This window comes from Mastigoproctus giganteus, chromosome 8 (genome assembly GCF_048544385.1).
Source record: "Mastigoproctus giganteus isolate SK-2022 chromosome 8, ASM4854438v1, whole genome shotgun sequence".
In the NCBI taxonomy this organism is placed as follows: Eukaryota; Metazoa; Arthropoda; class Arachnida; order Uropygi; family Thelyphonidae; genus Mastigoproctus; species Mastigoproctus giganteus.
This window is the reverse complement of record NC_143582.1, coordinates 146,726,632-146,753,141: the sequence shown is the minus strand read 5'-3', so window position 1 is coordinate 146,753,141 and position 26,510 is coordinate 146,726,632. Positions and strand designations below refer to the sequence as shown.

Here is a 26,510-nt window from a genome sequence, read left to right as displayed (position 1 = left end):
TAAGACAGATTCAGTGGGAAACTCATCTTAAATAAATTTAAACCTATACCAAGAAGCAGCTCAAATAAACTAAAAGGACAAAATGTGAATTTCTGTGTTAACCAGAGCCAGTCAACAGAACCAACTGGCCAAACAGAACTACAAATATGCAACACAAAATCTATCAACTGAATTTACAAAGCAAGCCAAAATTAAAATAACAATTATAAAATTTAAACAAACAAATGCAAAGAAACCTAACAGATTGAAATTAATTTAATAAACTGAATTAGAATATGGATAACTATATCAAAGAATGAAAGGAGGGAGAGGCAGAAGAACACAAAATGCAAATGGACTATGCTGCCATTATAGTCAATTTTCACTTTTTTTAGTGAACTGGGACAGTTCACTGAAAAAGTAAATTAAATGTGATGTAATCAAATAATGATTTACAAAATAAAACACTGTTGTACCATGTAAAAGAATTGCTACTAAGTGCAACAAGTAATGCTGGAAAGGGTTAATTGCTACCTGCATACAAGCAAAATACTAAAACAATTTTTAAAAATTCAGATTCAAACTGCCCAATAAAAAAAACAAAAGTAAAATTTTCAAAAGAGACCATGTAACTTTACTTTTCTGGTTGAATACAGACCCTTGGTTGTCTGTTCTGGAATTTTTTATATACAGTGTATTGTTAAATTAGATCATTTTAATTTTTTGCTTGTATACAGGCAGCAGTTAGCACCCCCTCATTATTTGTTTCTTTCTTATTTGGTTTTTAGGAGCATTAGCAACTAAGGCCATATTGCTCCGGGATATGCGGTGGTCATTCCCTGACCTTTCTGCATCCTCCGTATTTGGTGGTGACGGGCTCGAACCCCGGTCTAATCAAGAAGCATGTGCTACGCACTGCTGCTCCTTCCCACCTGGCTACGGAGGCGCACCTCCTCCTCATTACTTGTTGCACTTTGGAACAGTTCTTTCACATGGTACAATAATGTTTGATTTTGTAAAATCATTATGAAAAATATTTACAACTGCTTTTCCTGTAAGCATTTAATAAAATGGAGAAAGTTTTCCAATCCCAAATGCCTGCTTGTTATAGAATTTGATTCCACTGTTGATGGGTTAAGGTAGGGTTTTTTTTTTTTGTGTAATATCTGATGTTGACTGAATTTTTCTATTGATTTCTTATTTTGTTTTCTAAATTGCCTATAGAATTATATAAATTTTATTTCAGGTAAATGGCATTGCTTTTTCTTTGGGACAAAGAAAAAATACTGATCAGAAAATTAATTGAAATGTCTGGATTTCTTTAAAAGAAGTGGTAGAATGATACAGTATAATTTAATTCCAATATGCCCAAGTTATTCTTGTGTTCTGAATATAATCAGATTTAAAACAACTTATAAATTTTTAACCCCAAAGCGTTTAAAGAAGAAATCTGTTTTAAAGAGAATTATATCTGAAACTGGTGCAGTAAAGATTGTGGAAAGTAAACCTGTTTCAGTAGCACTGAGAAAATTAAACTGGGAAAACAAAACTCTCTTTGGACCTCTGATAAGAGAAATACAAGATGTGAATAGCCCTGGTGACATGCTTCCAGATTTGCTTAAATTTGTTTCAGCTGTTCGTATTACGGACCCTAACAAACGTGTGTCAGTTGATTCTCACTTTAAAAATAAAGCAAATGTACCTCACAAAGAAGGTGAACCAGAATTTGAAGTTGCAAATGTCTTTTCCCATCATCTTGAACCAAGCAGTTCTAAAATTGGAAATCTTAGAGAACATTTTATTTTTGATAATCAAGATATTAGCTCGATTTCAGATTTTCCAATGCTAAATACATGGAGAGCTTTTGATGTCACTGAAGCTTCAGAACTTCAAGGACCAATAGCAGCAATTGCAAAGTTAAATAACAAGAATGCTTGCCCTAGCGTATCAACAATTTTAAGCCAAACTCTTCCAGAGGAAAGAGTAATGATACTAGAAAAATGGAAGAAGAAAATGGTGGCTGAACTTGGTGAACAGCAGTTTCAGAAATATCAACAAGGTATGTCATTAATGTTAGTTAATGGATAGTTTATGAAATATTAAATACATTTTTAAGAAGAAACACTACTTATCACCTTGTTCTCTTGCCTATATGACAGACAGACGGCACTTTATTTAAAAAAGTTTCTCTTTTTTTAAATATGTAAATGAATTCAAATCCTTCATGCACCTTTGCCCACCAATATTCTCTGACTTTTTAAACATGCAGTATTAAAGATGCAGTATTTTCTATATTTAGATATATTTTAAATTACAGGACATTAAATTTTAAATTACAGGACATTTAAAACTTTTAACAGACTCGAGTGTCTACTTACTTCTAGACAACTCCCCTTCTCCTTGGCATCTGTGAGATGCCAGTGACAGATGTCTAATCTTGCCATTATTATGCTTTGATTTCACCAGCTAAATGCAAACTGACAAAAATATAATGTTCACATTGTGTTTGCCAAACAACAAAATGAGTGCCTGTGTTTCAGTCTGGAGGTTTAGTGACCTTAAATTCTAAAAAAAATAAATATTTGATTATTATTATTGGTTTACTCATTTATTTTCATTTGATATTTTTAATTGGGTTTATCAAATCATTAATAGGTCACCATTTTCAGAGCATTGAAAAACAAAAAATTTATTTTTTATAATTAAAAGAAAAAAAGGGAATCACATGGATGCTATGTGAGTAGTACCTTTGTTATAGTTGAGGGTGTGAGTGATGGAAGGCTAAGAAGATTAATACAAAAAACTTATAAAAAAGAGTTTTAGAGTAGTTTGCTTTAAAAATATATGACTCTGAAGAGATCAGATATAGAAGATAACTAAAAAGTTACTTCCTATTAATGGCAGTAAACAATGTTGCACTTTAAACAAGGTGCATCATAACATAGCCTTACTTTTAGGATCAACTCAGGACCTGGAGAGAATGAAAAGTTCCTATAAATATGTATCTGATCTGAACAGTTATGGCTGTTTGCATTTCAGAAAATGGCTGTGCAGTTTTCAGTGGTAAAATTGATGTTTAAAAAAATATAATTTGAATTTCAAATAGTACAATTTGAATTTTTAGAGCTTTCATGGTTGTCAAGGTGATGGGGAATGAGGAAAGACCAGGAAATGATTCCAGTGGGCCACTTGTGATTAAATTCAAAAGAGATGACGTTCTTCAAAGTGACCATTTTCTGTGAATGTAATTATTATTATTCAGTGTTTATGAAAAAAATTAATCCATAAACATTGAATTTATTAGTATTAAGAATTATCTATCCAGCTGACCTCTGAATTTCTCCAAGCTGTTGGCCTCATCTACCCATTGACGTAACTTATTCCAGCAATTAACAGCTCATTGGCTAAAAGAAAACTTCCTACTTCTGTATAAATCTTCAGTATAAATCCACTGTAATTTGAATTTAGTCCCTAGTTCTGAAAATCATTTAGAAAATTTTGCCTTCATTCATCTCATTATCCCATCTCAAAGCCTAATAGACCTGAATCAGGTCCCCCTCTAAGTTATCTGGTTGCCAAGCTCTGCAGCTCACATCATAATGGTTCAGTGCAATCTCTTGTTGCATCCTTTAGAATTATTAGGTATATGCAGTCAACTCCTGGTGCCTTACTCATCTTAGGCCCAGCTTCACTTACGTAGTTTTTTCTTGTCAAAAAGGAACTTTTATTGGTAAAGATGGGTAGAGAGTGCCTGTTCAATTCTTCAGCAAAATCAGCTGGTTTAAAACTTTCCCATGCCCATTGCACAATAATCCAGTCTGATATTTTGGTACTTGTCTGTTATCCTCCCACCATATTAGTTAGTTATCTTCCTGCCATGTATATTTAGCATTAGCATTAGCATTAGCAAGGGCATATGATGCAAGAAAGCAAGCTTATATAGCATCAGCCAAAAAAAAAAACACACACACACCCCCTTCTCATTTCACCCATCCACTCGCTCCAAATGTTTGTCTAATTCTGCCTTGAATCTGTTTAAGCTATCAACTTCTACAACGACAGATGGAAGTTTGTTCCAGTAATCAACCACCCACTGGTTAAAGGCAAACTTCTGCACATCTATCCTACAACTGTCTTTCCTCAATTTGAATTTATGCCCTCTCAGGTGACTATTCTGAGCAAGAGGAAGAATACCATCAGCATTGAGCATGCTCAAACCATTCAAGGCTTTATACACCTCAATCAGATCACCTCGCAGGTGCCTAGTCTCCAGACACTGTAATTTGCAAAATTTAAGCCTTTCTTCGTAAGGCAACCCTTTGTTCCATTCACTAATCTTGTTGCTCTTCTCTGTATACTCGTTCCAACAGCTCGACATCCTTCTTAAAATGAGGCCTCCAGACCTGTTATCGCATCCTTTATCCATTGATCGATTTCATTAATGAAAATTAGAAACAATAGTGGTCCAAAAACTGATCCTTGGGAACCACACTTCTGTCATACATTAATCTGAAGAATATCCTTAATCACAATCCTCTGCCTCCTTTGAATCATTCTAGTAATCTCAACATGTTCCAGCTTGTACAGTAACCTCTCATGAAAGACTGAATGCTTGCATGCCTATATTGAAATTGTTCCCTACATCTAGCTCATGAATAACTGTGTAAAAATAGCTTACCAGGTTAGATAAACATGATTTTCCCTTAACAAAATCATGTTGTTTTCAGAATGCCATTTCTATCTAAATGTTCATTTCACTCTTCATCATTGCCCCTAAGATTTTTTAGACTTATACCACTGAAGTCAGACTAACTGGTCTGTAGCCTTCTCTCTTAGAACCGCTTTTATGTATTGGCACTTCTTCAATATAAAGGAATTTCTCCCAAGTCCAAAGATACCCTCATAATTAACCTCAATGGTTCAGTATACTCTTTGGCTACTTCCTTCAAAACACTGTGTATATGCCATCATCTCCAGGAACCTTATTTGCCTTTAGGCTTGAAAGGTTTTCTAATAAACAGTTATTTATAATTTCAAAATCACTAGTTTCAGAAGGCTCAGCCTCACTTGCACAGCCTCATCTCAGCATGAAAGGTCTTTCATCAGTAAAGCTCAATGAGAAGTACCTGTTCATTTCATTAGCAACATCTAAGACTTTACCACACCCAATGCACAAGGTTTTGATCTGATTTTTTGTATTCACATACATGAAAAACTCCTTGATCCCATTCTTTGCTCTGTTAGCCACTGCTTTCTCATACTCGCCCTTGGCCTCCCTCACCTTATCTATATTAGTATTACAGATCAACTTATACCTGTTGTAAGTAGGCTTTAGTACCATTCATTGCTCTGTAACTTTCCCATGCTAACTTTTTCCACTCTATTTGATTCTCCATCTTGATATTCATCCATCCTAGCATCTTTCTTGTGCTATATGGTAAAGAAATATATACAGATAGATTGTTAGGCATTTACAGAGAACCTTTGATGTGTAGAGTATTGACCTCAGTAGAGAGTAATCTGAAGTACACAATGATTTGCATTTCTTGATCTTTCCAGGCTGTATCCAGTGCAAAATATATTTTTTTTGCCTGTTATTGAAATTTGTGTGTTATTGAAATTAACATCTAGAGATATTTCTGAAAAGAAAGAATTGAGGATCTTGACTACCTATTCATCCAATACTAGAGTGCAACTAATTTTTAATGAGATTTGGATTATTAAATTATATGGAGACTTTGCCCATTGCTGGCCATATTAACTGGCAAAGTATATTCCAAGTGCATTTGGATGTGATTTCACAAGTGACTACTCATATATCATTAAAGTAGTAATTAAAGTAGTGGATAATGAAGGATTAATTTAATGTTTTATACCTTAAATATGTACAGCTAATTAAGAATGGAATAACCTCAGTTTTTTTTTTTTTAGTGCTCGTTCATATTGATGAAATCATTTACAAAATAAAATCATTGATGAAATCATTTACAAAAAAATATGAAAAGGTCAAAAAATTAAATTAAGACTGAAAATATTTTGTAAAAAGAATATTATTTTGGAATAAATGATAGCCATTAAAAACATTGGTAACTGAAACTATTTTTTTATAACCATCATCTGCCAGTATTTGAATTAAAAGAAAGGTAAAAGCATATTTTACCTGTTCTCTGCCATTGGCAAGTGAAACTATATTATTATATAATTAGTGTATAATTAAATAATCCAATTTAGCAAACACATCTTGCATAACATCAACTAGTGTTGTACTTACACTCTGTGTGATATTTCAAAGCTAATAAAAGTAACAATAAACAAAAAAAAAATTAATGGCCACATCCTCCTAATTATTTTTAAATCCTGAGTTTGATAAATACCCTACCTGCTCCACCCTAGTTATTGGACTTCTGTTTCTGGGAGTGCATTCTAAAAATGGAGGAATTTTTTTGAACAGTAAGTCAGTTCCAGGAATGTCTGGTGATTATTGTTCTCCACAGTGGTGTTCACATCAGTGTTCCCTCTAATTTTTAATGCCTGTATGCACAAAAATTTCGAGTTGTGCAATGTTTTCGCAAAGACAAAAACTTGTGTGTACTAAATTGAGTGTATATAAAATTGTAAATCTGAAATTATTTTTTGTTAATATTGTCATTCTCATAGCTACTATTATATTTGCATGTTTTAACAAAAAATATGATTTACTTTGATTATTGATGCAGGTAAACAGGAGATTAATATGAATATTGTTTTATTTTTATGTTTTTCAATTTATAATGCAAATAAATAAAACTACAGTCTGTATTTTGCATTTTTCAATGGATGACCGTGTTTGTTTTATTATCATATTTTTTTTTTTTTTTTGGAATATAATTTTTTGTGCACAGTTCATTTTCCTGTGTGTGCTGATTCCAAAATCTGTGTACACAGCTTAGAGAGACCATTAGTTCACATTCAGTACGTAGCTCATCCTCTTATCCAGCATGACCGGGTTCCTGATCACTTTGATCAGTGTGTGGAATCATTAAAAAGTATACATACCTTAAGGATTTTATTTTCACTTAAAACATATATGTTCATATATATATAAAATAAATTAATTTTCATTTTAGTTGATGAAATGTGATGTTTCAGAGAATACTCCCTCCACTTTTTTTTATAAATGTCATGTCATCTGTTGAATCAGGAAGTTGTTCAATATAATGTAAAACTGTATCTGGGCTGTTTATGGCTGCATGAGCGATATGCTACATGAGAAATTTTTGTCTCTAGATTTGATTTAATCTTCTCCATATTTAGATCCATCTGAATCTGACACTGTGTATAAGATATCTGTATCATCCATAATTTTATTTTCCAACAATTCAGTGACAGTTTGTTGCAGAATGTTATTGAATTCATTGTTAGTATTAGTTGAGGCATATGATGCAAGAAAGTAAGCTTATACGGCATCAGCCAAAAAAAAAAAAAAAACCTTCCCGTTTCACCCACCCGGTAACTCCAAATGTTTGTGTAGTTCAAATCTGAATTAATTTAAGCTATCAAATTCCACAACAACAGGTGGAAGTCTGTTCCAGCAATCAACTACCTGCTGGCTAAAGGCATCCTTCTGCACATCTATTCTACAACTGTCTTTCCTCAATTTGAATCTATGTACCCTGAGATTCTTAGCAAGCAGAAATACCTCTTCAAATTGAGCCTGCTCAAACCATTCAAGGCCATATACACCTCAATCATATCACCTTGCAGGTGCCTAGACTCCAGATGCTGCAACTTCAGTTGCCACTTCTCAGCCCATATGCTTAACTTTTTGAGATCCTGTTGCAGTAGCATACTGTCTTTACTGTCGTTAACAACCCTGCCAACCTTTGTATCATCTGCAAACTTGGACATTATGCCCAATATACTTTCATCGATATCATTGATAAATAAACAAAACAACAATGGGGCCAGCACCGAACCTACACAGACTCCACTAATTACATTAGTCCGTGTAGAGCAGTGTCCATTTATTACCACACTCTGCCATCTCCCACTCAACCATCCCTTTATCCATTGCAGCAACTTGCCCTTAATATATACTGCTCCAATTTGTGCAGCAGTCTTCCATGTGTAACAGTATCAAAAGCTTTCCTGAAATCCAAGTATATGATATCAAAATTATTTTTTGCATCCAGTTCCTTTGTGACCATATCGTAGTATCCAATCCCTTAACAAACCCATGCTGGGTCTGAACTATTACTGCAGTCTTGTCTAGGTGATCCTGTATCACCTCTTTAACCGGTGACTCCATTATTTTCCCCTGAGCAGAAGTTAAACTAACAGGTCTATAATTATTTGTCACCCTTTGTGAATTGGGGATACATTTGCACATCTCCAGACCTCTCCTGACTCTAAGGATGCTCCCATAATTATGGCTAAGGGTTTGCTTACCTCGCTTGCTGCCTCTTTCAATATAACTGAATAGATTTCATCTGCCCCAGGTGCCTTTTTTATGTTTAACTTCAACAATTTCTCCTCCACTTTGCTCCCAATTATTACAAAATCACTTAGCTTCCTGTTAGAGTTTGATAAAGTTCTAGCATTCCCCTCCTTGAATAACTCCTCATGTGTGAATGTAGATGCAAAATATTCATTCAGTTTATCAGCTACTTGAGCAGGATCATTAATAGTTGAACCATGTATGTTAAGTGGATCAATCTGATTCATCCCCTTCTAGAGTTTACATAAGTAAAGAACTTTTTTGCATCCTTTGCCAAAGATTTATCATAATCTGCCTTTGCCTACTTAACCTCTTTTGTGATTTGATTACACACTAGCTTATATCTGCCGTATGCTTCTGTATTACCTGATAATTTATATGCATCTCATGCACTTTTATTCTCTGCTACAAGCCTCATTAATTCATCTGACATACATTTAGGCCTGAACCTTGTATAGTATTTCTTAGTTTGTATGAAAAGCTTAGTAGCCTCCAAGATTAAGTCCCTGAAGGCTTCCTATTTAGAATTCATCATCAGTTGATCCCACTGTATAGAATTTAAAAACTGTCTGAGACCACTGTAGTCACCTTTACAAAAACCCTTCCCTTTACCCTTGATGGTAAGGGGTTTGGTGGTATGGACGAAAGGGGTTTCCCTTTACCCTTGTATGTTATCTTGCTATAAATATTTGGAATCTTCAGTTTCTGTGAACTCATTTAATACACTATGTCCTTCATTATATTCTTGTGGTTTCATTACTTGCATTAGCATTGTCAACCTGTGGACTAAGTTTTCTTCAAAATTTAGTAACTGCTGAATTCAGAATTTTATTCCTTGCTCATGCTATTCATATAAATGCCACTTTGTTTTTGATGATTTAGCAATTCTGTAAGAACTGTATTCATCTCTTCTATTTTTCCAAAATTGAACTCAAAAACTTTTGCCTGTATCATTCCTTTAGAACATTTTTTAACCACTTGATCCATAGAGGTTCTGCTGGAGAAAGGATCTTACATTCAGTGGTAAAAACATGTTCTTTATGTATTCTTCTCTGAGTCACTCACAACTTGGAAGCAATGGAGCATTATCCAGAGAGATAATAGCCTTTGCTTTAATTAAGTTTATTTTCTTCAAGTGTTTATTTACATTTAAAAAATGCTGAGTTCATCTATGCCAATTTTTCTGAGTAGTAGTAACTGGTAAAGAGGAACAATTTATATTTTTAAAAGCTCTGGAATTAGTTGATTTTTCCAACAACAGAAAGCAGCAGTTTGTGAGTTCCAATTGAATTGCTACAGGCAGCTAATGCATTTTTTGCATCCTGGTGTAGCAGTCCCTGCTTTTTTGCCATTATTTTTGTAGGTAACATTTTATAATTTAGACTTCTTTTGTCTTATTGTAAAGCTGTTCAGCAGTCAGTTTTTTCTGTTCATAAATGTCCTTAAATCTTTTGCAAATTTTTGAGCATCAGGTTTGGAGTGACACACAGCTGACGTGTTGGTAAGCAAACAACCCAACAGGTAAGCATGGTCTACTACACTATCCTCTAGCTGGAACCATACTGGATCAGGGCCCATGGCACACTGCAGTTTGCAATGACCATAGGACAGTATGTTTTAATGAGAGAAGGGTGAACATCAGTAACCCCAGAGAAATATGCCAACTGAGTGGTGTTACACTCAGGATAGTGGAAAATAAGAGACCTGGGGGTAATTGTGCAGTCAGATATGAAGTTTCCTGAGCAGTGCAGACAGGCGGCAAGAGTCGGTCATGGGGGTCTTATCAATGATATACAGGAATTTTGCAAGCAGGGATAAGGAGGTGATTATCCCCTTGTATAAGGCAATGGTCAGGTCACACCTTGAGTACTGCGTACAGGTCAGGAAGCCTCATTTTATGAAGGATGTAGAGGCACGAGTACAGAGAAGGGCAACAAGACTGGTGAGGGAACAAAAGAATTCTCATACGAAGAAAGGTTTAAGTTCTACAAATTGCAGCGTCTGGAGACTAGTCACCTGCCAGGCGATATGATTGAGGTGTATAAGGCCTTTAATGGATTGAATAGGCTCAGTGTTGGTGGAATTCTTCCTCTTGCTCAGATTACAAACCTGAGGGAGTATAAACTGAAACTGAGGAAAGACATTTGTCGAATAGATGTGCGGAAATTTTCCTTTAGCCAGCAGGTAGTTGATTGCTGGAACAAACTTCCATCTGTTGTTGTGGAAGTTGATAGCTTAAATAAATTCAAGGCAGAACTAGACAAACATTTGGAATAAATGGATGGGTGAAATGGGAAGGGGTGTTTTTTTTTTGGCTGATGCTGTATAAGCTTGCTTTATGGCATCCTAGATTACTATGGTGCAAGAAAGCAAGCCCCTACTAATGCTAATCAGTTAAGCATAGATTGATTTAAGAAGGCTTCTGTGCAAAAAAATTGTAGCGAAACAATTTTTTTTTTAACATGTCTTCTGTACGTAAATTTTAAATTACATATAATAAAATTTTTATTTTCAAGGTCTTTTGGATAATGGTTCATCTCTGCATAGCAGCATTTTAGAACTTCTTAAAGGAACTGCAGTAGAACAAATTCAGATAAAGCCAGAAAATTTAGGACATTGGAAAAGTGTGAAACCTCTTATTCTAAATTTACGTGATGTGAAACTACTTGAATGTTCAGTTGTTCATCCTTTCTTGATGTACAGAGGTATTGTAGATTGTGTTGCAGTGCATAGGTAATTATAGTTAGAATTTGAGCAGAGGCATAACTATGATTTTTAGATCCCCGTGGAACCCCTTAACTTGAAGATTTTTTGTTTTTACAAATTATTATTATATTAATAAAAAAGTTTCATTGTTTTAATATTTTTTCCAAATTTAATTTCAGCAGATTTATTAAAGATTTTACTTATATTTTATTTTCTTTGCTGCAAACAGACTATTATCTCATATATTTTAATCAATATTCAGTTGTACCTCACCAGTGGTACTCATACAAAAATCATAGGCACATAGTGAACAGGGGGTAATTTAGATCCTGTTCAAAAGAAATTTCCTAAAGAGAAACCAAGGAAAAAACTTTTCTTGAAGTATTGCAGGTAACAGTTAGATGAACAGAATAGTTTTAGGATGGGGAATTAACTTGACCTCCAGAGAGGTGCCAACACTTATAATTGAAATTTCAATTTCAGAGTAACTTTTCATTTGTACTGACTGTTTTTAGCAATATTAAATGGATCATTAATTCATCACTTAAATTTTTATTAATAAATTTATTTAGTGATTTAAAAACTACTTGTTAAATATATACATTTTAACACATTCCTGCTGGGGCATTTATTTAACATGAAGCCTGTTTTTTTTCATACTTCGGTTCATTTAAGTAACAAATAACACAGTATGTGCAAGAAAAACAGGTTGTCATTTGTTTTTCGTGAAAATTTGATAGCGACTCACCGGTGGTTCACCCCACCCTGTGCCGCTAAGTATTGTCAATGAACAGGGATAAGCACCAGTGAGTTTGCAATGCACACGCTCGAATTACTTCCTGGTACTGCCACGAGCATTGTTTTCCAATTGTTCGTACTCTGTGAGACTGACAATAGTTATTGCCTCCATATTGACTTCATTTCAAATACGTGCATGTGTGGAGAATATTTTGTTTATTACTATAATTTAGAGATTGAGGTAAACTCTTTAGATATTTTGAATTTTCGTTTATTGTATCTATAGATACCTATTTCTAAAAAGTTTTGAAATTAATCCCTCCTTTTTTTACGGAAAAAGAGCTAAAGAACGAGCTACTATGTTTGATGAATAGAAGTGATAGTGATGATTCAGATGTACCTCTTTTGAAAGAAAAAGGTGCCCAAAAACATGATGAAAATCGTCCAGGGACATCGAGAACAGAGTTGGACTTGCAGACAAAAGAGAAGTCACAATATTTCTTTAGTGATGAATCCGACAGGTCAGAATTAGATGATTTAGTGAAAATAATGACTCAGATTCTCAAGTAATCTCCAGTGCATCTAAATCTGAAAATGTTATTTGGCAAGAGGTAGGAAAAACTAAAATTTCAATTAATGAATATAATAAAGATGCTGAAATCCTTGTTGATGTTGATTTGAACCAACCTTACCACATATACAAACTGTTCTAACCAATAATATCCTTCAGATGATGGTGACTGAAACTGACAGATATGCACAGTACTGTTTGTCATCAGCAGCTAGTAATATACGAACACCCAAAAAGAAGAAAGCTGATTGGAGACCAACCACTGAACCAGAAATGAAAAAATTTCTTGGAATATTATTGATGAGAATTGTTTACGTCCCAGATATAAGATTACACTGGTCAAAAAAATATTTATACTCGAATAATCTCAAAGGCCTCCATAGCCAAGTGGTCAGGAGCGGGATTGCAGTAGCACACACTCTTTGAGTAGACCGGGGTTCAAACCCCTAACTGCTAAATACAGTCGATCTGCCAACCTGCACTGGACCAGCGTGGCAGATTATGGTCCATTTCCCTTAGCATGAATTGTTGAGGAGGCTTCCATCCTGCAGTGGGTTGATAATGGCTGCAGTTTACTTTTTTTTTTTTTAATCTCATTAGGAAATCTATGAGTAGAGATCGTTTCCTAGATCTGTTGAAATATTGGCATTTCTCTGACAATGAAACTGCCAATGGACATGGACAAGCCAGTCTCAACAAAATCAAAATTTTTATTAGATAAAGCCAATAGGAATTTTCAAAGCATGTTAAAGCCAGGAAAAAACTTGGTCATTGATGAAAGTTTGATCCCTTGGCGTGGGAAGGCTACTCTTTCGCCAGTATATCCCTAACAAATCTCATAAATATGGGATCAAATTTTATAAATTATGTTTGCCCGAGGGATATACTCATGAAATCTCTATTTATACCAGAAGGGGTGATTCAGTGGAAGGTAAAGGACATTCCCACAGCGTCTCAATGAAACTGATGGCTAATCTGCTCAATGAAGGATGTGTTCTTTATTCAGATAATTTTTACACCAGTTTCCCTCTAGCGCAAGAGTTATTAGAAAAGAAAACCTTTCTCTGTGGGACTCTAAGAAGCAATTGAAAAGGAATACCAAGGAATATTACAGTGAAAAAAATGAAACGGGGAGACATAATCGCTCTTGAAAATAACAAAGGAGCGAAAATCAAGAAATGAATCGATAAATGTTAGCATCAGTAGTGATGCTAACAACTTGCAAAATTCATCAGTATAAAACTATTGAGACAGAAAAGAACAATAGAAAGGAAGAAAAAAAATCAAGAAACCTGATGTTATTATCAGCTACAATCAAGCAAAGAAGGGAGTGGATATATCTGACCTAATGGCATATTATAGTAGCCTGCGTAAAACTATAAAATGGACCCTTTCAAGAAGCTCTGTCTTTTCTTAGGTGCAGTCTCCGACACTTGAACACAGTATTTCCAAGTGTGTTATAAACAATAACTTTATATAGTGGGATTATGATGTCCTTATCTCTACTAGCAAATATTCGATAAATCATGGATAGGACACGATGGGCATTCTTTGCAACCTGTCTACAATGCTTGGAGAACTTCATGTTTGACTGTATCATAACTCCCAAGTCATTTTCTTCCACTACTGACTCCACCAAGTGTATTATTATTTTGGGGTTGCTGTTCACCAGGTGTAAGACCTTTTATTTTGCTGAATTAAAGCATAGCAGCCACTTTTCTGACCATCCCTGAAATCTATCTAGGTCACTTTGAAGAAGCTCTGCTTGGCAGTGATCATTAACTACTCTACCAGTCTTTACATCATTGCAAATTTAGACATCGCACTCTCTATCCCTTCATCGATATCATTTAAGAAAATCAAAAACAACAGTGGTCCCGATACTGACCCTTAGGAACCTCACTTCTTACGTTAATCCAATCTGAAGAATAACTATTTATTACAATCCTTTGCTTCCTACCCTGAAGCCATCCTACTATCCATGTAAGGATTTTTTCTGATTCCAACCTGTTCCAGCTTATAAAGTAACCACTCATGTGGGACTGAGCGAAATGCTTTGCAGAAATCTAAATAAACTATTGTAATTATTCCCTAAATCCAGTTCATGAGTGACCCCGTCAAAATAGCTAATCAGATTTGTTAAACATTTTTCCTTTACAAAATCATGCTGTGTATCTTTCAGAATTCCATTTCTATTTAAATGAATGCCTCTGTGATTTTCCCTACTACTGAAGTTAGACTGACTGGACAATAATTTCCTACTACACCCTTAAAACTGCCTTTATGTATTGGCGATACATTGGCACTTTTCCAATCCAATAGAATGTTTCCTGAGTTCAGTGATGCTCTGATAATTAGCCTTAATGGTTCAATAGTAGTAGTAGTGGCATGTGATGCAAGAAAGCAAATGTATGAGCTTATGCAGCATCAGCCAAAAAAAAAAAAAAAAAAAAAATCACACCATTCCCTCCAAATGCCTGTCCAGTTCCTCCTTAAATTTATTCAACCTATCAACTTCCACAATGACAGATGGAAGTTTGTTCCAGCAATTAACCACCCGCTGGCTAAAGGCAAATTTCCGCACATCTATTCTACATCTGTCTTTTCTTAATTTGAATTTATGCCCCCTTAGGTTCGTAATCTGAACAAGTGGAAGGATCCTATCAGAATTCAGCATGCTCAACCGATTCAAGGCCGTATATATCTCAATAAGATCACTGCACAGGTGCCTAGTCTCCAGCCACTGCAATTTGCAGAACTTAAGCCTCTCTTGGTAAGAGGATCCCTTCATTCCCCTCACCAATCTTGTTGCCCTTCTCTGTACACGCTCAAGTAAATCTACATCCTTCCTAAAATGAGGCCCCCAGACCTGCATGCAGTACTCAAGGTGTGGCCTGACCATTGCCTTATACAGAGGGATAATCACCTCCTTTTCCCTGCTAGCAAAATTCCTATATATCATTGACAAAACCCCATGACCTGTCCTGGCAGCCTGTCTGCATTGCTCAGAGAACTTTATATCTGACTGCACAATTACTCCCAGGTCTTTTTCATTTTCTACCACCTTAAGTGTAGTACCACACAGTTGGTACGTTTCTCTGGGGTTACTTCTACCCATATGCAGTACTTTGCATTTGTCAAGGTTGCCACTTCAGTTGCCACTTCTTAGCCCATCTGCCCAAATTATATAGATCCTGTTGCAGTAGCACACTGCCATTACTGTCATTAACAACCCTGCCAACCTTTGTATCATCTGCAAACTTCGACATTAAGCCTGATATACCTTCATCAATATCATTGATAAATATACAAAACAACAGTGGACCTAACACCGAACCCTGTGGGACTCCACTAATAACATTAGACCAATAAGAGCAGCACCCATTGATTACCACCCTCTGTCTTCTCCCACTTAACCATCCTTTTATCCATTGTAGCAACTTACCCTTAATACCATTCTGCTCCAATTTGTACAATAGTCTTCCATGCGCAACAGTGTCAAAAGCTTTCCTGAAATCCAAATATATGATATCAAAATTATTTTTTGCATCCAGTTCCTTTGTAGCCACATCATAATATCCTATCAAATTTGTCAGACAAGACTTTCTCTTAACAAACCCATGCTGTGTCTGAATTATTGCTGCAGTCTTGTCTAGATGATCCTGCAATGCATCTTTAACCAGTGACTCCATTATTTTACCCGGAACAGAAGTTAAACTAACTAGTCTGTAATTACTCGTGTCACCCTTCGATCCCCCTTTGTGAATTGGGGATACATTTGCACATCTCCAGTCCGTGGGAACCTCCCCTGAGTCCAAGGATGCTCTCATAATTATGGCTAAGGGTTTGCTTAGTTGCTTTGCCGCCTCCTTTAATATAACTGGATAGATCCCATCCACCCCAGGTGCTTTTCTTACTTTTAACTTCAACAATTTCTCTTCCACTTTGCTTTCAGTTATTACAAGATCATTAAGCACCCTGCTACAATTTGATAACCTTCTGCCATTTTCAAACCTTAATAATTCCTCACGTGTGAATGTAGATGCAAAATACTCATTCAGTTTGTTTGCTATCTGAGCAGAATCATCAACAGTCGAACCATCGATGTCAAGTGGACCAATCAGATTCAACCCCTTCCTTTTAGAGTTTATATAAGTAAAGAAATCCTTGCTGTTTTTCTTAGCATCTTTTGCCAAGGATTTCTCGTAATCTGCCTTCGCCTGCCAAACTTTCTTTGTGATCGGATTACAGATTAACTTATATCTGCCATAGGCTTCTGAGTCGCTTGATAATTTATATGCATCCCATGCATTTTTCTTCTCTGTTACAAGTCTCATTAGGTCATTTGACAACCATTTAGGCCTCACTTGCTGTCTCCTTTAAAATTATAGGGTATATGCCATCAACTGAAGAAAGATAGCTGTAGAATATGTGCCTTTATGAGAGCTTGAGGGATTTAAATTTGCAGAATCATCAAGCTCTCAGTTGCCAACCTCAGTGCCAGAGCTTGCACTTGAACATCAGGCAACACAGGAGCTAGTTGTTGGTGACACTATTGTCAGGGAAAGAGAGAATATATTGTGCAAAATGAATAGGTGGAATAGGACCAGGGTATGTCTACCAGGGGGAAAAGTTAATGACATAGAGCAGATATCATCTTTTAGTGCTGGAATGGGAAATTATTTTTCCTTGCGGGCCAGTCGCCTATCTGCACACCTGTTCGTGGGCCTGTGTGTGTGTGAAAACTTCCCCGTCTAATTTTTTCATTAAGTGTGTTTGCATACATAAAATACAGTTCATAAAATAGTGCACCATTGTTATATAGCATTATATAATTAAATATAGCATAATGAGTTAGCTGTATCAGTGCTGATTTATTTTTCTTTGAACAGAAAAATTAAATCCTTTTGCTTTCCGGTAACAACCTGTGGTTGTAGCTAAGCTGTGTAATTATGCAGAAATTTGATTTTGAAATTTTTAAGAAAAATTCAATTGAAAAAGGGTGAATTCAGTGAAAAAAATACATTAAGTGAACAAATTATTTTTTATGGAATTTATTTTTCATACAGAAAAATACATAATTCAGTGTTGAATGAATTGAACTTTGGCAAATAAATTTAAAAAAAACAAATGCATTTAAGATAATATTGAATTTTAAACATGCTAAACAATCTGCAGATAAAATGAGCTTTATTATAAATACTTATTGCGATCTGTGATATCCAATTATTCTTTACTATTTTATCTATGTCAGATTTGAGTCCTGTCGAGTCTTTAACTAGACTGGGCTACAGGATTTTTTCGTATGCTCCTTCAAATTCCCTCCGGCTGGATAGAATGCCTCGGCGGGCCTTATCTGGCCTGTGGACTGCCTTTTGTCTGCCCCTGTTTTAGGGGCATAAGGTGATATTATTGTACATGTTGGTACTATTGACATTAATGGTAGAATATCTGCAGCTTTAACAAATACAAGGCAATGATGAAAAACAGTTGCTAGTTAAGGTTAAATTTGAAAGTGTCTGCAGTTCTGTCTGTACAAGATAGGCGGGAGTATATGATGAGAGCCTTGTCAAGGTATTTTTCTCAGTGTAGTCTGTGCTAATTAACAGTAGAGACTGCTTTTACAGGAATGCGATACACTTAAATAGGAAGAGTGCAAGAATATTTCCTGATACTATTGAGGCAGTGTTAAGTGGGTCAGAAAACTGCTAGCTTGAGGGGATGCATGAGCTAGTAGATTAACTTTAGCTGCTGGCAGAGGTGAAAGTGATTCTTGCACTGCTTCTGTTGGAATGAGCAGCAGCCTGGAAAGCAAGGTGAGAGATTTCAAGGACTGCTGGAAGTCATCATGAAACAAGTAAATATATGCGCTGTGTTAAAGTAAATAAGAGTAAGAATAGATACAGCAATGCTAGGAGCATAGCAAATAAATTTGATGTGCTGGTCATTACATCAAATGCAAACATCGTTGGGATTATCATTAGTAGAGGAAGATGATGCAAGAAAACAATCTTATACAGCATCAGCCAAAAAAAAAAAAAAAGAAAAGAAAAGAATATCAGTAATGTGCTGTCACTTAAATGTCAGGGTTGTAGAATTTGAATATGGGGAGTACAATGTGTACAGAAAGGACAGCCAGGTTAGGAAAGATTATGCTTTCATTTAAGAAGTCCGTGAAATATAAGGCAGTTGCATCCAGTTGACATGGGTGGCCAGTGCAATATTTGGTGTAACTTAATTTCCGAGAAAAGCGAAAATGAGAATAGGAGTGTGTTATAGGCCTAATAACTGTGATGAGTACATGAAACAACTGTACAAAGAAATACAGTGGGCCAGTAAATCAGAATGTCTTCTAATGGGGGATTTTAACTTTCCCGATATTGATTGAAACTTGTGCAGTGGTCATTTACACACTAGCAACACTTTTCTGGATCTATTGGATGACTTGTCTATAGCAGCAGCATCTTACAGAAGCAACAAGAGGGAATAATAGTCTTGATCTGATTGTCAGCAGTGATTATTCAGGCATTAAGAATCTGCAGATAAAATAACCACTAGGTGGCAGTGACCACAGTGTATTGGTGTGGGATTTACTTAAAAATTTAACTAACATCATCAGTAAAGGAAAGGGATTTTGCTTTTGTAAACGTGATTACAGCAGTTAGAGATAGTTTTAAAATTCTATACAGTGAGGCCAACTGATGATGTTACCATCAGCATATTCTCAATAGGAAGCATTCAAGGAAATAGCCATAGAAGCTACTCAGCTTTTCATACCAACTAAGAAATACTGTTCAAGGTTTAGGCCTAAATGGATGTTAGATGAATTAATGAGACTAGTGGTAGAGAAGAAAAATGCATGGGATGCATATAAAATATCAGACAATGCAGAAGCCTATGGTTGATATAAACTAGTCTGTAATCAAGTTACAAAGGAGGTTAGGCAAGCAAATGCAGATTACTAGAAATCTTTGGCTAAGGATGCAAAGAAAAACAGCAAAGTCTTTACTTATATGAACAGTAGAAAGAAGGGGGTGAATCAAATTTGTCCACTTTTTTGATGGTTCGACTATTGATTTTTCTAAAGTTATCAACAAACTGAATGAATATTTACATGTACATTCACACACAAGGAATTCTTCGGGGAACTGGATGCCAGAAATTTATTAAACAGGAAGCTAAATGATTTTGTAATAACTAAAAGGGAAAAAAAGTGGAAGAGAAATTGTTGAAGTAAACCATGAGAAAGGTACCTGGAGGGGATGGAATCTATCCAATTATATTAAGGGATGCAGTAAGGAAACCCTTAGCCATAATTATGAGAGTATCCTTGGATTCAGGGGAGGTTCCCACTGACCGGAAATATGCAAATTCATTCACAATTGTTATATTTCAGGCAAAGCATGGGTTTGTTAAGGGTAAATCTCACAAAGGAACTGGATGCAAAAAAATAATTTTGATATCATATACAGTACTTGGATTTCAGGAAGACTTTTGATACTGTTGCACATAAAAGACTGCTATTCAAACTGAAGCAGTGTGGCATTAAGGGAAAGTTGCTGCTATGTATAAAGGGATGGTTGAGTGGAAGATACAGAGTGATTATCAGCAGACACTGCTATTCTAATGTTTCCTTTATTTATCAATGATGTTGATGAAGACATATCAGACTTAATGTCCAGGTTTGCCGGGATATTAAGCCTGTTACTGGTTCGCAGGGCGGTTAATAACAGTAATTTGGTAGGCTACTGCAACAGGAAACAACAATCTAGAAGAATTAGGCAGATGGGCTGAGAAATGGCAATTGAAGCTTAACGTTAACAAATGCAAAGAACTGCATGTATGTAGCAGTAACACCAGAGTAACATACCAACTATGTTACTCTGGTAATATACCAACTGTGTTGTACTACTCTTAGGATAGTGGAAAATGAAAAAGACATGGTGGTAATTGAGCAATCAGATATGAAGTTCTCTTGAATAGTGCAGACAGGCTGCCAGGACAGCTCATGGGGTTTTGTCAGTGATATACAGGAATTTTGCTAGCAGGGATAAGATGATTATCACATTGTATAAGGAAATGGTTAAGCCACATGTTGAGTACTGTATTCAGGTCTGGAGGCCTCATTTTAGGATGTAGAGCTGCTGGAATGAGTACTGAAAAGGACAATGAGATTGGTGAGGAGAACAAAGGGGTGCTCTTACCACGAAAGGCTTCAGTTCTGAAAATTGCAGCATCTGGAGACTAGACACCTGCCAAGTGATTTGATTGAAGTGTTTTTAAGGTTTTGAATGGATTGGGCAAGCTCAGTTCTGATGGGATTCTTCCTCTTGCACAGTGCACATGAGGGGTAATAAATTCAAATTGAACGATTGTTGCAGAACAGTTTGTGTTGAAGTTTGCCTTTAGCTAGTCGGTAGTTGATTGCTGGAAAAGACTTACATTTGTTTTTGTGGAAGTTGACAGCTTAACTAAATTCAAGAAAGATCTTGACAAATGTCTTTTTTTTTTTTGTCGATGCTGTATAAGCTTGCTTTCTTGCATAATTTTTCACTTTGCTAATGTTATCCACACTAATGACCTTTGCACAAAAAGGAGACAAACCATAAGATGGGAGCTTGTTTATAAGCCCTTTATGCCAAACATAATTAAAAATCTTGGAAACATTAAGCTTCACCAAACCTTTCCATGGAATTTGTGTAATGATGTGTAACATAAACCCAGATATCAACAGTGACAGTTTTATATTTCATTTTCTAACTGCTTAGGAAGTACTGGAATAGGCATACTAGTCACTGGTAAAAGGTGCTTTATTTTGAATTTAAGTATTTCACTTACAGGAATTAATTTTGTGGCATTTTCTATTTTATTAGTTGTCTATAGTATCTGCTAGCAGAAAACTCTATATGCATTTGTGAACAATGTCAAAAAATTTTTGAAATTTTTATCAAAATGGTAGTGCAAATAAGGTGTTCAGTGTTTGAATGACAACCCCACCCCTGTCATTTTTAATAACAGAAAATGCCCAAACAAATCTGCAAATAACAATTATATATATATATATATAAATATAAATAAAAAGAAGGAATTGGTTATAATCCTTGATAATCTTGAATGTGACATGACCTGATCTTGTTGCATCTCATGGAATTGTTTGACCAGTTTTGTCTGTGACTCACTTGTATATGTCTATCATTGAATGAGGTCTGTTATCCATACTAATGACTGGAAAGACTATACTGGATAATTGAAAACAGCATTCATTAAGACAATTTAATTTTATTTAAATTACAGTATTGGTAGAATACAAAACATTTACAACTATTTACAGTAAAGTGTATGTATTTTTAACTTTGAAATGCAAGTTCAGAACATATAAAAATTAACTCAATCTCAAAACATTTAAACTCACTACTGTATGCAGATGTACTATAGTAAGTTTGCAAACTTACTATGTTTTACTATAACCCCAATAGGAAACAAAAATGCTTATTATACAGAAAAATAATCAATCATTAAATGTAAGTCCTTTTCTTCAGATGTTTTTTTTTTTTTTTTCTTTTTCAAATGAAGTTAATGTAGCTTATGCATGTGTAGTGCATTAATGTAGTCAGTGTTCTGTTATTCTAGAAATGTCAGCACTTTGTCTGTCACTCCAAGAGCATGAGTAAATGTAATTTTTTCTTTTGAAATCAATAACTTACTCTTCATTTACTTCAGGAATTTCTTAGTTTTTAATACATTCTATGATTACATTATTATCTCTAGTTTCAGTGTTCATTTCTGTGTGGTTATTACCAGGCCATTCTTCCATATCCTCCATATCTCCTTCATCTACTTCTTGAAACCTATCCACATTTTTTTGCAATTTAAAGACAATTTACTGCAGTGTTTTCATCTGTTCTGAATCTAATGCATACTGTTGGAAATTTTCCCCTACAGCCACAGAATTGCAGCTGGCAGAATTTTGTCCAATTCCTCTACATAAAAAAATGGCATCTCTTACAATCCATGTCTTTAAAAATTGTATCACTTCTTTGTTCTCCTCAATAATGAATTTAAAAAAAAAAAGTTTTTAGAATTTTGTTGCTTTAAGCAAATATTTGTCCATCGTCCTTTTATAGTGTGGAGTCATTTGGATGAAATGGTGCATTTTCAATCAGGAGAACTGCGTTTTCTGTAAGACCCTCTGATTTCAAATGTTCAATTTGGATGGAATGAAGTAATTAAATAAAACAGGTTTTAAAGATTTTTTGATTCATCCAAGCTATAGGTTGGTTATAATAACACGGTAAAAACTTTTCTTCTGTTACCTTGAAAGACCACTGGTAAGTATACTTGTGGCATTGCAGCATGTCTTTATAGTTATGTACCCCTTACTGCTTTTATGTCCTGGTGCAGTTCTTTCAGTCTGGGAGGAGTGTTTTTTGAAGGAAGCATGTCCCAAAAAATATTAGATTCATCAGTATTGTATATTTGCTCATGAAGTAGATGATTCCTTTCAACCAAGAGTTAATTCCTGTTTAAATAACATTCTGGTTGATCAATACTCAGCTATTCACTATGCATTTTAAATTGTTGGTTTCCAAGATGGGTTTTTTTTTTTTTTTTTTCCATTTTTCCAGCAATTCTAGGGAGAGATGACTTTTAACTGTTCATTAAACTATTGGGCCTTTGCTGGTAACAAATGTTCAGGTATCTGAGTTCCTTCTGCTCATTTATACAAGAATCATTCACAAACTGCGAAATCCAGGTGTTTTGACTTCTCTTGTTTTATCACTTTTTTCTTTTCTTTTTTTTTTTCTGAATATGCCACATTGAGAGTCTAACAATGATAATACACATTTTACCATCTCATTTTGTTTCATAAAATTATCCCTCACCCTTTGTACACCCATATTGGACAGTCATTTTCAAAACACATTCTCCATTTTACACTTAATCAATAATTTTGGTTTATTTTGTAATGTCAGCATATTACACTTTATGTTCAGTGGCACCGTAGCCTAGTGGTCAGGCGCGCGGGTGCATAAGTACACGTGCCTTGAGTGACCGGGGTTCAAGCCCGTGACTGCTGAATACGGTGCTGTTTCTTGTATTCTGTCTATCTTGTGAACTCCTCTGACCGTTTGGTCGTCCCGGAGTATAAACAGAAAATTTATTTTATTTATTTATTTCTTGTTTTACACACACACACACACACACACACACACACACATACACACACAGAGGTTTCACCAGATCACATTATAACAATAACGAACCTCAAGGAATCTCACTCTTGAACTGACAGAAAATAGAGGATCCAAAGTATAATAGAAGCTCTTATCATGATTGAGATTACCAGTTGGTCGGTTAATCAAAAACATCAATTAAAATGGGGAATCACAAAAAAAAATATGCATATACACTCAGTAACCACTAATATGTGACCATCCCCATCTGTAATGGGTTATGCTACATATATATCACCAAGTTTCAAAAGAGCACAATTGTGGGAGCTTGATCGGGTGCCGCCATATCAGAAATGGCATGTCTTGTCAGTTGCTCACAGCCCACTGGTTAAGGTGTAGAAAGAATGACGTTGAATGGGTCAAACCACCTTCCACTGATAACGTAAAGGATTATGCAAGGTAGATGTTTGAGCTGAACAAAGGATGTAGCACAATCTGTGGACTCAATGGCAGGTCACTGTGTGACAGTTGACATTGCAATACAATGTAGAGAATGCAAGAACAATATCCCGAATGAAAATGTGCTGCACATTCAGACAGGGAGTTCCACAGCAGACAACCCAGTAGACACCCTCTTCTCACCGCTGATCATCATCAATGATGGATGCTGTGTTATTAATAACACACTGGTTGAACACTAGAGGAATGGAAACAATTGTTCTGGTCAAATGAATCCAAATACCTGATGCAATACACTGGCAGTTGCCTCTATATGTGCAAGCAACACGAGTCCATGGACCTTTTGTGCATGGTGCCCACTATCCAGTCAGGTGGCATAATTGCTTAATATGGGTCATGTTTTTCTGGCAAGAACTAGGATCCATGGATCCTTGGTGCATATGGTCCAACATTTCATGGGTGAGGTGTACCAGCAGCTCTTAGTAGACAATGTACACAATGCCACGTTGCATTTTTTCCAGAGAAAAATGAGATCTTTCAAGACAGTGTGCTGTGTCATCAGGCCCACACTGTGCAAAAGGTGTTTGAGAAACAAACTAAAGATATCACTCACCTTGATTGGCCTCCAAATTCACTTGACCACAATCCATCCAACTGAACACCTATGGGATATTTTGGTACCGGAAGTGAGGCATATGTACACTTCATCTAATCCAACAACACTGGAAAGCCTTGCAGGCAGCATGGCTGCAGATCCCTGCATACATCTTCATACATATAGTGGAGTCAGTGCCTAGGAGCAGTTGTTGTCCATGCGAATGGTGGCCCAACACTGTATTAGGTAGGTGGTCGTAATTCAGTGATCACTGAGTGTATACTGTGAGCATTTTATTTTCACTTAAAACATATACATGTATGTTAATTTACATAAAATCAGTAGTTTTCATCTATTTATGTGAAGAAATGTGACTTTTCTCTCTCCACTTTTATATAAACATGACATCGACTGTTGAATCAGGCTGCTGTTCAGTATAATGTAAAGCTGTATCTAGAACACTTTTTTGCATCTGCATGGAAAATTTTTTATGAACTTTGTTTGATAGCATTTCTTGTTTTACACACTCAGTTTTCACCAAATCACTTTATAACAGTAACGAACCTTGTGGAACCTCATTCTTGAATGCTTGCTTATTGCATAGGCTTAAAGATGTCTTCAAAGACATCCATTGCCCAGCACATGGTTAACAGAATGTCCATTTGATAGAGGCGCACAAAATAGAGGATCCACTGTATAATAGAAGCTCTCTGACACCACTAGTTGGTCAGTTATTCAAAAAAGTCAGTTAAAATGGAGAATCATAAAAAACAAAAAGTATGCATATATACAATATGAATTATATTTTTATTTAAAGCATATACATGCAGATTCATTTACATAAAATCAGTAATTTTCATCTGTTTATATGAAGAAATGACTTTTTCTCTCTCTCTCTCTCTCTCTTTCCTTTTTTTTATAAACATGACATCATTTATTGTTGAATCAGGCTGCTGTTCAGTATATTGTAAAGCTGTATCTAGAACATTTTTTGTGGCAGCATGAGAATTTTTGCCCTAGATTTGATTCAATCTCCTCTTCTTTAAAAATGACCCATCTGTTTCCATCATATTATATATAATGTTAGCATTGTCCATAATTTTATTTTACAATGAAGCAGAAAATGTTGAATATGTTGTATTTTTTTTTGCTGTAAAACCTTGAATGTTGAATCAAGATGTGTTCAATATAACAAAGTTACTATGGGCTGTTTCTGGCTGCTACATTAGAAATTTTTGTCTCTGAATTTGTTCAATGTCTTCTTAATATTTAGATCCATCTGTTTCAGTCATGGCCTGTATGATATTTGCTTTATCCTAACTTCGTTTTCATCAAATGAGCACCATGAATCCATTGCTGTGTCTTTTTGCTCTAAATTTTTGGATCCTTCAAACTATGTTCAGGACTTTCATTAATGTTTCAAAGTTTCTCCAAGATTTAGTAAATATTTAACTTGCAATTTTATTAAATGCTGTTATATTGTAAACAGCTTTGATGTTTACAGTATAGCACTAATTATTTAATGATTCTATAAGAATTTGTATCTTATATTTTCTTCCAAAATAGAACTCAAGAACTTTCACCTATATCATCTCTTTAAACATTTTAGAATTGCTTGATCTATAGGCTGGATCAAGGGTGTTACATCTGGTGGTAAAAACATGGCTTTTATGTCCTCTTCTTTAAATTCCTTGCAAGTGGGATGTGAAGGAGTGTGTTATCCAGAAAGAGAACAAGCTTTTCGGGTAAGTTTATTTTCTGTGCAAGTGTTTCTATACAGAAAATACAAACTCGTGAAAAAAAAACATTCTT

General features: G+C 35.3%; 1 protein-coding gene across 1 annotated transcript in view; it reads left to right on the top strand.

Moving 5' to 3' along the window:
- Positions 1-1,290: 1,290 nt before the first annotated feature.
- The window catches only part of LOC150081903 (mitochondrial genome maintenance exonuclease 1-like), a 50,044-nt gene continuing 24,824 nt past the window's right edge, over positions 1,291-26,510 (top strand). Inside the window, exons 1-2 of the mRNA XM_090379807.1 lie at positions 1,291-2,038; positions 10,972-11,188. Of these exons, the coding sequence (XP_090235933.1) occupies positions 1,318-2,038; positions 10,972-11,188 (938 nt within the window). The 5' untranslated portion in view covers positions 1,291-1,317. The remainder of the gene's footprint in view (positions 2,039-10,971; positions 11,189-26,510) is intronic.